Below are 16,157 nucleotides of genomic sequence, written 5' to 3'. Positions count from 1 at the left end.
ATCCTCTAGTTGGGAGAGTTGCAGGATAATTTACTTAAAAGAAATGGTGACTCAGAATGAGCCAGAAAATGAAGGAGATGTTTCTTGGGGACATTATGTAAAAAATACAAAAGGAGGTTACAGAGACAATCCTGAAAAACGGTGGTGTGATGGAAAAGAAAATATATGCAGAGAAAATAAAAGAAGACAAAAAGGGAGCAACAGAAAAGAAAGTGGCAGAAGAAAATGAAAAATGGAAGTATGTAGTGAGGATACAAAGTAGACAAGAAGACAAAGAAATGGACAGGTATGAAGTGCGAGATAATTTAATAATGCCTGTGGGTGTAAAAGCACATGCGGTGAGAGCATTTAACATTATTAACAAAAAATTATGACATTATATTTAAGACTGTTTTTTCAATAGAACATTTTCTTGGAGAATATGAAAAAAGAAAGACTGCAACCCATGGAATCTTTATGCGATAAAAGCATTTAGCAGGGAAACAAAAAAGAAAATACATGTACAATTTCAAACAGAGGTGGAAAGAGACTTTGAAAGGACATTTAAAAACTTTATGTAAAGAGGTACTGGACATTGCAACAATTTATGATAAAAAGGGATTATGGACTGGTGGATGGGATTGTAATATTGTGTTAAACGATAGAAAGATAAAAAATTATAGATATATCAAGCATGATAAATATGGGTGGGGGGATATGGGTGTCATGAAATACTCAAGACAATCCGAAACATGTTTTTGTGTGTGTGGAAAAGAAGGACATTTGATAAGTAACTATGATAAAAGAAAATGTTATACTTGTGGGGAAGTGGGATGTGATGAAAAATGTGAATTGAAATGTTATAAATGTAACAAAATTGGACATTAATGAATGGATTGTGAAACTGAAAATAAGAATAAGAAAAAGCAAAAGGAACAGAAGAATATGAACAAAGATAAGACTTTTTATAAGTAGTAGAAATAGAAGAAAAATTATATGAGAAAAATAATGAGGACACAGAAGAAGGCTGTGAAATAAGTGATGAAGAAAACATACATTGGGAGATATTAAAAGAAAAAAGCAATTATGTTGGTAAAAGAGTAAAAGAAAAAGAAAATTTAAAGTGAGGCATGCAAGAGAAAAAAGAAAGGAAATGGATGAAAAAGAATATATCTATATATATATATATATATATATATATATATATATATATATATATATATATATTTAGCTAATGGCTGGGGTTGGTGTAATGGTTGAGGTGTTTAACTCACAGACATAAGATACAGTGTTTGATTCTCACCTTTGGGGGGGAAACTTGCTTGGCTTAGAATGGCCTATTAAGTCAGCTAGCCTAGTAATTAGCTATGAACTTATGAAACCATGAATCTAAGGAAAAGGGAAAATAAAAATTTTAGACTGCATTCTGTAAATTTGAATATTATTAAGACTATAGCAAGAAGAATAGGTGTTTGGGGATGGTGTAATACATCTGATGTAGATGTAATTAAATTAGAAGACACAAGATTTTTAACAAATGAAGAAAGACTGCAAACAGTAAAACTATGGGGAAGAAAGATAATCTGGAATTTGTGAAATGAGAGATATTCTGGAATAGCCATATTCTGTAGAAATATATATTAGTTGTAACTTTAGGAAAATGGGAATATTTCCCATTGCTGATTTAAAATGAAAAGAACAAGTATATAGAATTATAACATGATATGCTTATACTAATTGTAAAGAAAGGGAAAACTTATTTTATCAGATTTTAGACTACATAGTGATGAATGAGAACATTATAATAAAATGATACTTTAATTGTAATTTAAGAGGCAAGTGTAAGAAGAAAAAAATTATGTAAAAATATTAGAAGTTATAAGATGTGGTAAGTTAAAACTTTGAGATAAAAATTCATTGACTTACAAAAGGGGCAAGCATAGAACTGAAACAGAGTATTTTATAGTATCAGAAAGTTTAGTTATAGGAGAAGGGGTGATAGTTGAAACAGGATTTTCTGATCATCTTGCAATATGGCAGGAGATAGAAAACAATAAATATATAAAATATGCAAATTAATAAAAAGGATAAATAAGAAAGAGATTAGTAATACAGTTATGGAAAGATCATATTACTATAAAACACTTTATAAAATTAGTCTGAATGATGGATGATGTTCAAGGAAAAATATAAACAATGTGTTTTTACATTGACAATATGATGTGAGAAAAGTATATAAAGGAAAATATAAAAGAGCATATAATGATGCATTGCAAGATTTAGAACACAATGATAGAAAGTACTATGACAAGAAAAAATAATTATATGAAAGAAATCAAGAAAAAAGTAGAAGTATCACATTACTTAAGCAGATTAATAAAAGAAGATGGTAGTATAATGAGAGAAATAAAAAATGGAAAAGGAGAAATAAAAAGAACCCAGGAAAAGATTATGAACAGCAAAGTACAATATGTACAAAAATATTGAAATAAAAAAGAAGGTAGTGAAAAAACATAGAAAGTAAAAAAGTTAACAGAAAAAGAGAATAAGGACTTGGAAAAGGAGATTTCTTTATATGAGCTAGATAAAGTATTAGGTCAAGTAAATATAGATTTGGCTGCAGGAACAGATTGAATAGGGTGTGAAATGCATAAAAATTTAAAGGAGTGGCAAAAAATATTTTTAAAGATTTTGAATGAATGGTTAAAAGAAGGTATGTGTAGTGGAAAACTTAAATTCATATGGAAAAGGGAAGATAGAAGACAGTTAAAAACACAGACCAATAGAACTGAATAATAATGATTATAAGATCTTTATGAAAATAACACAAAGATATTTGAAACTAAAATGGAAAATATTATGGTAGATAGTATATATAGTATAAAGGGTAAATTTGTCAAGAATTATTAATGATAAAAAAATTGTGGATGATATTATGAATAGAAAAGAAGAAGTGAAAATCATGATAGAAGACCTTAGTAAGGCGTTTGATACAACTGAACATAAAATCGTATGGGGAATAATGAAAGACTATAGTATAAATGAGAAAGATAGGAAATTATGTATGTCTGCATATAGTAATAATAAAGTAAAAACACTTGTAAATGACTGGTTAAGCCAAGAGGTGCATATGAAGAGTGGTGTAAGACAGGAATGCCCAATGATTTGTGTACTCTTTGCATTAATTATGAATGTGACAGTATGTGAAATAAATTACAAAATGAAGGAGGCAGGGTATACAACACCTGAAGGGTTAAGAATTCCAGTTCTGTTAATATATGTAGATGACATTATAATAATAATTGCAAAAAACAAAATTTGGATAAAAGAAGTTATAGTTTGTACAAATGAGCACCTAGGGATGATAGTGATGACTTTAAATAAAGAGAAAGAGAAAGGTTTTGGTGATGTAGTAAATATAGGGGATATATATTTTACAGTAAATTAAATTTCTGTGTAAGGTATAAATCTGGGAATAAAGATGTAAGTAGAATTCAATGGGAAAAAACAATAGGAGAAATAAAACAAGCCTGTCTTTTCTGGAGAACATATACATTATCATTCAGAAAAAGGATTATTTAATAAATTTAGTACTGACAAGAGAACAGTATACTTAGCAAGTGTATTTATGTTGCCAACAGTAGTTAAAAGGCATTATTTCAGATATATTTTTTCATTTATATGGGCTTCTAGATTAAACCCAGAAAAACAGGAGTTTTGTATTTAAATAAAGATGAAGGAGGTTTAGAGCTAATTAACCCAGTAGTATATGCTGCCTCATACAAAGTGTTAAAGTGGATAAATGAAAAAGATGAAAGATTATTACTAAAACTGCATAATTATAAGTATGATAAATTTGGGGGTATGGTAAAAAGGAGTTAAAGAGAAAAAGCATGTATAAATGAAGAAATCAAATGTTACCAAGATTTTTTTTGTGGAAAATAAAAAAAATGATGTAGAAAAAGAAAGAAAAGTATGGTATAAGAATACAATGATAAAATGTTACTATGCAAAAACATGGGATAATCTAACAGGTGAAGAAATTAAAGCTGCAAAAATAAGAAGCAAATGTAATCAGAAAGTAGAATGTCAATATTTTTTGTGGAGACTGGTAATAGATAAATTACAGTAAAAGGAAATATGCCAAATAAAAAGAAAAGTGAAAGAATATATTTACATTGCCAAGAAGAAGAAACTACTACTGAACATGTGTTTTCAAAATGTAAAAGAGAAAACAAGTTACAATGAAAACTATGTAAAGATTTTTAAGATATAAAATAAACAGATAAAATGAGCATGGATATGATTAAATATGGACATTATAAAACTAAAAGTAAAACATATGTTAAAAGTATAGATGGAAAGTTATTTTATGTCATATGGAGATATATGGAATGAAAGAATAAATGAAATTATGTTTAATGGTAAATGGATTTTAGCAACAATATTAAGTAAATTCAGATGGTGGTTATGGAAAAGGAAGTGAGGGTTTAATAGGGATGAAAAATTACTACAATTGTAAGAAAATTGTGAATATGTGTAAATATATTTCTATATATATTTGTACATTTGTAAATATTTAAATATGTTGTAAATAAGAGGCTTTTGTTTATAAATAATAGACCCCTATCCTTTGTGATAAGCCCCATGAGATTTTTTTACATCCACTTGAGCTACCACCAATTCAGGCAGATGGAGTCTTGGTTTAATATCTCATCTGAAGGATGGCATACTCAGAAGTGCAGCACTCCACTTATGTTGCAATGCAATGTCAATATTGGAAAATTAATCCAGCATATACATACATACATTCCACCTCTTTCATACAGTGTAACCTCTTTAACCTCACCTAACTTTTGCATGTGGATCTCAAGCAATACTAAAACAAGACTAATCCATGTATAAGAATAGTAAAAAACAGATAAAATAGATATCACTCTTTAATTAGTAATATGTACACAAGTTTATAAAAACCACTTATGTTAAAAACTCATAATTTCCTCATGTAAACATGATCTTTCTGAATACCTGTAGTTTCCCTTTCATGTGACTTCAAAGTATTCTCCATCTGTGATAATTCAGGTTCACAGGTATAGAGATAACTGTTTCCACAATCAAAGAAAAAATGTTGAATGCAGTGCAAAACCCATTTTCTAATCTCCAGACTTCCACTAGCACATTTGTTTCATCCTTAAAATCAAAGATAAGAGCTTTTATAATCCTTGTATTTCAGCACACACACACACACACACACACACACACACACACACACACACACACACACACACACACACACACACACACACACGCACATACACACACAAACAAACATGCACATGCACACACAAACACATTAAAATACAGGAAGTACTTCCACTAGAACCATTTCCTTCTCCTAGATGATATCATCCAGTTTACATCAATATTAAGAACCTCTGAAAGATCCTGTGAATGCACTTGTGGGGGAGAGTTTTGCTTAATAGTTAAGGTTTTTACCTCACAGATACAAGATACAGGATTTGAATCTAATCTCTGGTTATTGGCTAGGCTTGTAATAACTCTGCAGACTGACAGCCTAGAATTTGCCTATGAACCTATGAACATGAATATTTTTTAAACTAAAACAGCAAATACAGTTATTAAAAATGGTATTGAAATAACCTTGTAACATCAGGAAGAATGTAAAAAATAACAATTTGAAACAGAAAACACTGTGTTAGTGGATCTTTAAATGTTTGTTAAGCATGACACCTAGTGATGGTACTTGCTTTGCTGAAACTTTCCTAGAGGGGTCCTCAGAGATCAGATTCTTCTGAGAAGCTTCAACAGCTTTATTCTAAGCAATTTAAATATGGTAAAATACTTTTCTTTTAAGGAAAAGGACACAGCTGCTGATAGTTTATCAGCTGAGTTGAAGGAGATGTGGAGAGTTTTAAATGAGAATACAGGTCTGCAGTATGTTCAGCTTTTATTAGAAGACAACAAGTGTGCAGTTAAGACACTAACTACATCAACTGCATCATTCTATAACTATCTTAAGATATCAATGTTATTTGGCAATTTTGAATCAAAGATGGAAAGGATACATGTGAAAGTCCAGACAGAAAATAAATTACAAAGAAAGCGAAAACTTAAGAAATTTCAGAGAGATAAAAAGGACCATGAGTATGGTCGAGTATTTGAGCTGCTTGATAGTAACCATGATGAGGTAGCTGGAAAAAACTGAGAAGGGGCTGTGTCTAGTCGAGTTTTTGTGATGGATGAAAGAGTTCATGAAGGTGGGGTCTGCCGGTCTAAAATAATCCAAAAGAGAACAAAAAAATAATAAAGATGTTGATAGAGCCAACAAGCATAATTCAGCTAATGAACTACCTTTTCAGGATTTTCAGATGGTAGCTGTCTTCCAAGATGGGTAAACAGGACACAGAATGTGGGTAGAGATAGTGGCTAAGTCACCACATCAAAAAGATACAACAATCAGAAAAAGCAATGGAACACAAAGTTCAAGAAATAGTTTAGCATTTTGAATCCCAAGGTACTGTTTTCACATCTTTTAAAGTTGTGAATTTGTCTAAGGTTATTTTGAAAAATGAACATTTAAGGTTATTGAGCAGGGGTTTGTCTTTTGTGTCAGTCATGAGACCGGATGTTATTGATACTATTAATTCTTTAAGGGAATATGTGAGAATAATAAATTTGAAGTTTTTATTTAATAACAGTCTGGAGAGTACGAGTTGTTCGTTTAGAAAGCCAAGACTGTGTAATTCTCCATGAAAAATGGAACTAGAGGCTTTCTTAAAAACTACAGAAAATGATGTAAGAAAATTATTAAAAGCTAAAACTAAGAGTTAATTTTACAATTTGAGCATCAGAGAAAAGAGGCTTTATATTATTTAAGAAATAATGAAGATTTGTATATAACAAAAGCCAATAAGAGTAATGCTACTGTAGTTTTGGATAACCAATTTTACAATGAAGAGATGTTTGTATTATTAAATGATTAACATTTTTATAATAAGTTTTTTTGGTCTGAGGTTAAGACTTCATATAATTGACTTGATGATTTTATTGAAGAATGGCTTGTGGAGGATCTTATTATTAATGAATTGTCTGATTATTTCAGAATTTGTACACCCAAGCTCAGCAGAATTTTTGGGTTGCCAAAAATTAACAAAAGTTAGAAAATCCATCTTTCAGACCAATTGCTGCAAGCCAAGGGAGTAAAACAGAAGCTATGGCTATTTTTATTAATATGTTTTTACAGAAAGTAGTTTGCAAAGTATGTATTTTATCAGGGATTCCTTAAATGTATTGCTGGGGTTAAAATGATTAATCATTTTTTTTTTTGGTGACAGATGGTATTTCATCACTTTATACTATGATTCCTAACATGGATGGTCTTGAAATTGTGAATAAAGAAATGTATTCTTCCAACATTTGTACAGTGAAGCAAGTAAGATTGCTCACAGAAATGCTGGATGTAATTTTGCCATATCACTTTTTTGTATTTAATAATCAATTATATAAACAAGGGAATAGAGTAGTGATGGGAACAACAATGGCCCTAAGTTATGCAATTTATTTATGACTGGCTGGGAAAATTAATGTAAATCAAAATTTTTGTAAGTTTATAGTTTTGTATTAGCATTTTATTGGTGATATGTTTATTCTATGGAAAGGGAATTTAATAGATTTTAACTAATTTTATAATATAACTTAACAATGTGTCCAATTAGTAAAAGTTTACATTTAGTGTTGATACAAATAGTATATTTTTTTTAGATTTGACTGTAGATAAAAATAAACATGTTTAAAATGCAAAAATGTAGAAAGAATGTAAAATGCCAGTTTATTAGGGCAAGTAGGTTGACAGATGAGTTAGGATGTTTTAAAAAATAATGTGTTTTGATAAAACACAAGTTTTACATGGTTTTACTAAGGTTTTAGTAAATGGTTTATATAAGGAAGTAGTAAGGAAAAGAGAGGGTGGCTTTAAACCAGTTAGTAATTTTGAAAGCAATATTTACAAAGAAGGTAGTAAGTCAATCAAAGATTTTTCAATGGCCTGCCTTTTGACTAATTCTGTAGATGAGGGTTGCATTAGCAATATAAGAAGTAATTGGACATTTCTTATGAATTTCCCTGAAGTGAGGAAGGTGATAGAAGATGGCCAGTTTTTGTTACCAAAAAAGGTAAGAATTTTAAGGACTTTCTTCAAGTGAAGTTGAATTTTCTATTCACAAACAATGTTAGTTCTCCCACTGGAATGTTTAGTGTTTTGCATGTAATTGTTGCAGATATATCATGGAAGGAGATAATCATTAAGTAAAAACAAAAGATTCTGAGATCAAGTTACTGAATAGATTTACATGCAAATCTAGATTTGTGGTTTATATTGCTTTATGTAGAAAATGTCAGGCTTTTTACATAGGGAGAACTACAACATAATGTAGTGCAAGTATATATGAACATCTGTATGCAGTTGATAAATTAGATGTAGGCAATGCTTTGGCCAAATATATAGTACAAGAACATCCTAATGATGTGAATAAAAGTAAGTTTGTTTTTTGTGTAATAGATCTCGTTAACTTTGAACAGAGATTTGAGGCAGAGGATGATTTATATTGGAAGGAATACTGCTGGCAAATAACATTGAATGCTTGCAGTTTTCTGGGCCTCAATGATAAAGTGAATTTTAAAATTGTTTTGAGAAGGAAAGAGTTAAAGCACTGATTTAACATTATGAGCATATGTTTGAATTTCACATATGTAAAAGATATGGTGTTGTAAGAAGGTTTGCCTGATGAAGTTCTTTGTAAAAATGAAAGCGCTTACCTATACCCTATTAAAGTTGATTTTTATGGTTACTTTGTTTACATATTTTTTAATTATTTGGTGTGACTAGAGATTTCAGTATATTCATTTTTGTTGAAGTTCAAAACCAATGTAGAAAATGGTCCATTGTACATGGTTATGCTGCTACACATCAAGAAAATATCAAAGATTGCTTTAAAATAGCTAATTCAATAGAAAGATTCCTGACTTCACATTAGACATAGACACTTATACACAGTAATGAGATATGAACATTCAGATAACAGAATAGTAAATACCATTTTTAAAATAAGCAAATGGTAGTTAGCAGAGAGAAATAAGGCTCAAAACTGTCAATAAATTGCTTCCTGTAACACATAGCAACAAATGATACATTATTTAAAACCTTCAAATTTAATTTGCCTTCTGTAGAACTCTGAGCAAGTCAGATAATCAGACAGTGCTTCCAGGTTGCTCTTGAAAAAAGACATGTATGTCTAATGAGCTTACCCAGTTAACAAATATATAAATAAATCAGAAGTTCTCTTCACAATGTCTTAAAGACAAGATGACAACAAACTGCCAGTATCAACATCCATTTACTAACAGATTTTCTCAAAATTCTGCTAGACTAGCAGTGTTTCCTATCAGAAGTGGCAGGTTTAAACTGAGAGTCATAGCACTTTGAAAAATGGAGAGTAATTAAAAAAAAAACAGCAAAATGCTATCCTTGCCCCCACACTCCTGCTGTAACTTGAAATAGGGGGAATATTTAGGGATATGGCAGCCTTCAACTTATATTTCTCTACATTCAGGCATACAGTTCTGCTGGTGAGAAGATCAAAATTATGCTCCTTGGAATTAAAGCAGATACTAGTAGTAACTGCACAAGATTGTGAAAGCTCTTAGGTCTTAAGAAATAGCAGTTCGGTACACTCCACTTAACATAGTTCTGCACCCAAAGTCTCTGTCTTCATTTTAAGGTTAAAGTACTTTCTTTACATTAATATTGCTGTAATACTCACATGCTCTGTGTTAAGAAACATTAGCAAATATATTAAAATATTAATTTATGTACTGAAATATTATCATGCAGAATATTTTTGTAGTAAACTCTACTCAGAGAATATTAGGTTAAAGCAAGTTCTCCAACAAGGACTTTGGATGTCGTCAATGGCAATATAATCTGTTTAGCTCCTCCCTGAATGATGGACTTTCAGTCCTCTGCCGTATATAAAGTAACAGTCTGGTCAATTAATGAGGGAGATGAAGCACTACAATGGAAAAATTGAAGTCATAGGGATGCCTCCTTGGGAAGGCCTGCATCCTAGTACTCATGACTAAATTGTGAGAAAAGAATACTGGAAAAGTATTTTACCAGTATGCTCAAAAGTGCAGGCACTTCTATCTTTATGTCATGAGGATACCTTAGCCTGTTTAAAGTCATATTTAACATGTGTTATAGAAAAGGCCGGTCATGAGCTCTAAGATGGATAAGGACTGATAAGATCAGCACTCAAATCATTAATATTCTCATTTGTTGTGAGAAATGATTATCAAGTAGGGATGTTTTGTGTATGTTTTTCCTGGTAGTACTAAGCTTCATAATATGAAATATTTGTGGCTCTTTTGATGTTCCAAAATGCACATATAATTGCTTCAATCCATCCTTTAGAAAAAATAATTGGCACTAAATGCTGAGTTTTCCTCATCTTTGCCTAAGCTTTGCTATATGGAATCTTATTAGAAAAACAAGTGTATCAATAAACTGTAAAGCACTTCAGAATCTATGGTATACATATATAGACATATAAATGTCTAATTGAGGGGTTCTACTATGAGAAACAACGTACAATCATATTCACAAATCCACACACATATTAACTTTTCCTTACTGTCGAAGCTGGTTATCAATCCAACATTCTCTCTCTTTAATCTGTTCCTCCCTTTCATTTTCTTTCTTCTCGGTATACACTCTACAAGTAAAGAAAATCATAAATTTTAAAGAATATTCAAAATATACTAAAATGAATATATTTTGAACAGCTAAATTCTTCATATTTCTTGGTATGCAAATCTACTGGATAAAATGTTGGTGCACTACATGCATAGTAACAAACATCCTAAATATTTTTTTATAGATATTTGTCTGACAGTTACACATCAAAGACAATGTTTTATCAGAAAACTGTTCAAAGAATTATATATGTATACATATTTGAAAAGGACAGCTTCTGTGACATGACTTTTCAAAATGTTGCGGCTGCAGCTCATTTTCTGCAGTTATGTGATTTAAAACAACTGGATGATCAATGGTCAATTTATAACTTCCAAGTCATGAACATTAATTTTAAAAGAAAGATGATATACAATTTCATACTGCTGTTATGGATAATGAAACTTTGAAAATGTTTTTTCTTACATATTGTCAAAATTTATTTGAAATTAAGAAAATGTATGATGAGAGGAAGTTACAGAAGGAAAGAAATGTGCATATACCAAGTGTTGCAAATAAGGGGATCCAGTACCTGACAGCCTGGGATGACGATTGACAGACCATGATGCTTTGCCACAGATGGCCTGCATCTGTCTCCCTTGGGCTTCAGGCTCCTGACAAAGGTTGTTACCTCCCCCATAGTGCCTTTTTTAGGAAATGCCATGAGGTCAAAACTACCAACATGAACATTTCATCAAAATGTAAATTAAAGGTCATGCTGCTAAACATTAGGAGTCAAAACATGAAGCTGCACTCATTGCAAGCATTCTTAATGCTGGAAGAAGCTGACATTTGTGCAGTCACAGAAACCTAATTTAAAGCTGCAGAGAGCACCCCAGCCATTCTCATCCTATCATTCATTCAGACCCCAAACTGTGGGCAGCAAAACAAAAGGAGGTGGAGTTGCAATATATATAAAAGGCATACACACCTCTAAGCTGGTCAAACAGTATGATGCACAGGAAACACTCCAGGTGCAGTTAACAATTGACAAGACCCCTATTCAAATCAAAGCTAGCTATAGGCTTCCAACTCTGACTCAAGATGCCCACTCCACCTATCTGGACCTCTTTGAATCTATCAAGATTCAACTCTTTACCCTGATCCTGGGTGACTTTAACTATCCAACCATAGATTAGAAGAAATACTCATGCAAAAATACAAATGTTCAGAGATTTCTTGATTTCATCAATGAAAATGCCTTGGACCAGTTGGTTGATACCCCCAAAAGAGGTGAAAATATCTTGGACTTGATATTAACCAACACGAGTAACCACTGCAGCCTCCCTATAGTATCATCATCCCTGGTATGATCTGACCACAAAGCAGGTCACTTTTGAAGTCACCATCGCCCCTGACCCAACCCCCCCCCCCAACCTAGGGTCAAACAAAAAAAAATTCTCTAAAGCTAATTACAACCTCCTGAGGGAAGGTATAAACAGCTTCACAGCCCCCACCCCCTCCACAGGAACTGGCACATATGTCCAAATCTACACCAAAGTACAATGTGAGCATTTATATAGCTGTATGGAATCTGGAATACCAGAAAAGATGAAATCATCCTCCTCAAGGAAGAGTAAACCTGTCTGGTGGACATCTACAATAAAACTCTATAATAAATGGAAAAAACGACCGTCCAGGACCAAGAAGGAGCAGGTGCCTAATTGGAAGCAATCTCTCCTTAGCCTGATCAAGCAAATAAGAGCAATAATGAAATCTTCTAAAGCCAACTTTGAGTCCAAACTGACTACATCTAATAAAGACCATCATAAGACCTTCTTCACATACGTCGGCAATCTCAAGGGAAGCACCCAGATCTCCACAGAACTGGTGGTCAAGGACACCACATACACAAATGTTGTAAATATAGCCAACCTGCTGGCAGACAGGTTCAGTGAAAACTTCACTCTTCTTTCCCCCCATCAGTAAAACAGGGCATCCCCAGTACCTGCCCCCCTCCCCTTATCTCTAGGAGCAAGTCATCACTGCCATCTCAAAGGCAAAAAATACAGCCTCCATGGGACCTGATAATATCCCAGGCTGCATCCTACATGAACTCAGGCAGGAACTTGCAGCACCAGTAGGCACCCTATTCAACAAAAGCCTGAGTACCGGCTTCATCCCAGCCGAGTGGAGAACAGCTACTGTCATTCCTTTGCACAAAGGTGGAGCATCCTCTGATCCAGGAAATTATAGCCCCATCAGCATAACTACCCTGATCTATGAGGCCATGGGGTGGATTATCATGGACCTCATTAACAAGGACATTGGCAACCTCCAGACACTTGATCCCACACAGTTTGGTTTTGTCAAGGGGAGGTCATGCCTGTTAAATTTGGTCAACTTCTTTGAGACAGTCACCAAGGCCATAGACAAGGGGAAGACAGTGCACACCACCTACCTTGACCTGGTCAAAACCTTCAATACTATTTCCTGCTCAGGTATAATAGATAAACTCTCTCAACTTGACATCAATCCATATGTTACCAGATGGGTAGAAAACTGGCTCCCTGATAGAACCCACCTAATCAAAATAGTGAAGCCACCTCAAGTAGTAGACCCATAACAAGCGGTGTACCCAAGGGATCAATCTTGGGGCCTCTGTTGTTTGGGATATACATCTCAGAGGTGCAGGCCAAATATAGTGGGCTATGGCTGACCAGCTTTGCAGATGACTGCAAGCTGGGTGCTGTAATCAATTCCCCTAGTGATGTTGACATCCTTCAAGAGGGTCTGACCCAAACAAATGACTGGTGCCAGAAACATGGCCTCAAACTGAATGCCAAAAATGCATCATCATCCCTTTTTGGGAGAGTGACATCCCCACAAATTATCACATTGATAATAAGGTACTAAGCATGCAATCAGTTGTGAGGGACATAGGCACCCAGGTTGAAAACAAACTGACTTTTGACCACCATATTGCCTCCATTGTATGGAATGCTTTCCATATGGCCCACCTCATTAGTAAGGGTATCTCATCCGGGGACAAGGTGGTCATAACATTCCTGTATTCATCTCTTAAAAGACCCATTATTGAGTACAATGCCCCTTTTGGCATGTACCTCACAAAGTACATGCAGCAGCTGGAGAGACCACAGAGGTTCCTCACCCAGAGATCCAAGGCCTCAAACATCTACCCTACACAGATAGGCTAAAACTCCTGCCCCTCTACTCAGTCTCCTACAGACTCCTCAGAGGTGACCTCTGTCTGGCATACAAAGCAATCTCAGACCCTGCCCTGATGGGACTGTTGCATATCCACAAATCAAGCTCCACTCGAGTAACCCGCACGCGTGACTTCATCCTGGTCTGTGACATCAATAGGACTCGTTGGCAGGAAAGATTTGTGTCCCAGAGACTCCCCCTTTTGAGGAATAGACTCCCTCTCCATGTAAAGCAGAGTACCTCATTAAAACTTTTTTAAGTGACCCCTGGATAACTGGATGGGGAACAGAAAATACACCCCTGGGATTCCACCTTCACCCCTCCTGGACAGTGGCATAGGGTGCTGACTTGTTGGAACATGGGCTAAATTCTTGGCTAGGCTTGTAAGGGAATCAGGGCCAATAGCCTAGTAACTTCCTATGATCCTATTATAGGGCATATGCATACTACAGAAATAAACCTGAAACATGTTTCTTCTGTGAGTCTAATTCAAGATTGTGATAAGACAAAATGCTCCCAGTGTGGCAAAATAGACATGTGAAAGCAAGTTGTGAAAGATTCTATGAAAATACAAAAGTGTAGAGGGTTTTGGTTTGATTGCCCCATTATAAAAGAAATAAATGAATAAGAATTGAGAAATGTTTCTACTGTAGATTTACAGAAAGTTACTTTAGAAAAAAGTGAGTTAGACAGTTTGTTCAGTGGAGGAAGAAGAAGATGGGAAGGTGGGGGTGAGAAAAGTTTAGAAGCCAAGATTAGTAATGGCAATGAGGAAAATAGAGCACTATAAGTAGAGGAGTTAGAAAAAGAAAAAAAATTGCAAAATATAAAAAAGATATGAAGACGATTCAACTGTTAAAAATGGAAAAGAGTAACTTGTTACTGCAGTATGAATGTGAATAGTATGATAAATGAACAGAGACATTCAATGTATGTCCTTTTATAATGATTTAAAAGTTGATATTATTTGTTTAGTAGTTATTAGGAAACTGTCTTTATTACAGCAGTTGCAAGCACAAGCATTGTGGGAAGGACAAATTCTGTGGAGATCTGGAGCAGATTTGTGTTCAGCAATAGCTGTTTTTATTACAGAGTTAAAAGTACCTGATGTAGCAATAGGAATTCCAGGTAGATTACTTATATGTGATATTAGGATTGGATGGGTGTTTTGTGGCCGATAGTAATATATGCTTCCAGAAATTGTACAGAAAGAGAAATGTATTCAATTCACAATGGTTAAAAAATAGTTGTCATAATTATGAGAAGAAGAAGAAGAAAAATGTTGGGGTTGGAACTGTTATCTGAGAAAATTTAAAGGTAAAATTCCACATTTAAATAAAATAATTGAAGATAAAGTATAGACAGTTACATTCAGGAAAAAGAACAGGACCAACCAATTTAGCTACAGAGACAGATTATTTTGTCTATTCAACTTATTGCATGGCAGTAACATCTAGATTTTTGGGAATTTCACTTACGGACCATAATGTTATATTACATGGAGTTTAAGAAAATAGCACATTTATAAAAGAAGGAAAATGTACAAAGAAACTAAATAGCTGGATATTTGCTATCAATTAATAGAAATGTGATGTGAGCCAGATAATATGTGGAAACAACATATGACTTTATTACATTTTACCCCGGGATTCATGAACCTTGCGCCAGGCGCCAGCATAGCGTCGGCGTTATAAAGCCAAATATGGCCACCGAGCGATTCAGGTATGAAGCAATCCCACGTGCACTACCGGCGTCGCGCGGTTCTCGCCGCCCCCGGCGTAGGTATGCTAATCACACTGTGTGCGGTATTGCACCATGCAAATGAAGGCAAATAGCGATTCACGAAGTGGGGCATGCGTAGCGTAAGGGCACGGCAATGTAAACCGAAAAAAACGGTTTACATTTACCCAAACATGACCAAGGAGTAACGGAAGGCTGTCAACGTCAGGTATCATACAGGTGCAATATGCCAAAGGCGAAAGGCACCGAGAATGTCAAAAGAAAACATGCACAAACTGTAAATAATGACAAAAATGTCGTATGCGTACAAACCACAGCAGAACCCGGATATGTGTACAGAAGGTGCAAAGCAATGAAATAATATGACAATGTCCTAAAGAGCTGTATAATACACATCAGCTGTACAGCCACCACACACAAATCCCCCGCTGCAAGCCACCACACACCATAGTATGTATGA

General features: G+C 34.0%; 1 protein-coding gene across 1 annotated transcript in view; it reads right to left on the bottom strand.

Moving 5' to 3' along the window:
• Nucleotides 1-16,157, bottom strand: part of LOC122806206 — a 330,963-nt gene that overhangs the window by 185,356 nt on the left and 129,450 nt on the right. The window contains exon 2 of the mRNA XM_044076434.1: nt 10,689-10,769. Within this exon, the coding sequence (XP_043932369.1) occupies nt 10,689-10,769 (81 nt within the window). The remainder of the gene's footprint in view (nt 1-10,688; nt 10,770-16,157) is intronic.

The sequence above is a fragment of the Protopterus annectens genome, chromosome 7.part0 (assembly GCF_019279795.1).
Source record: "Protopterus annectens isolate FY-2018-M chromosome 7.part0, PAN1.0, whole genome shotgun sequence".
In the NCBI taxonomy this organism is placed as follows: Eukaryota; Metazoa; Chordata; order Ceratodontiformes; family Protopteridae; genus Protopterus; species Protopterus annectens.
This window is presented reverse-complemented; position numbering and strand designations above follow the sequence as displayed.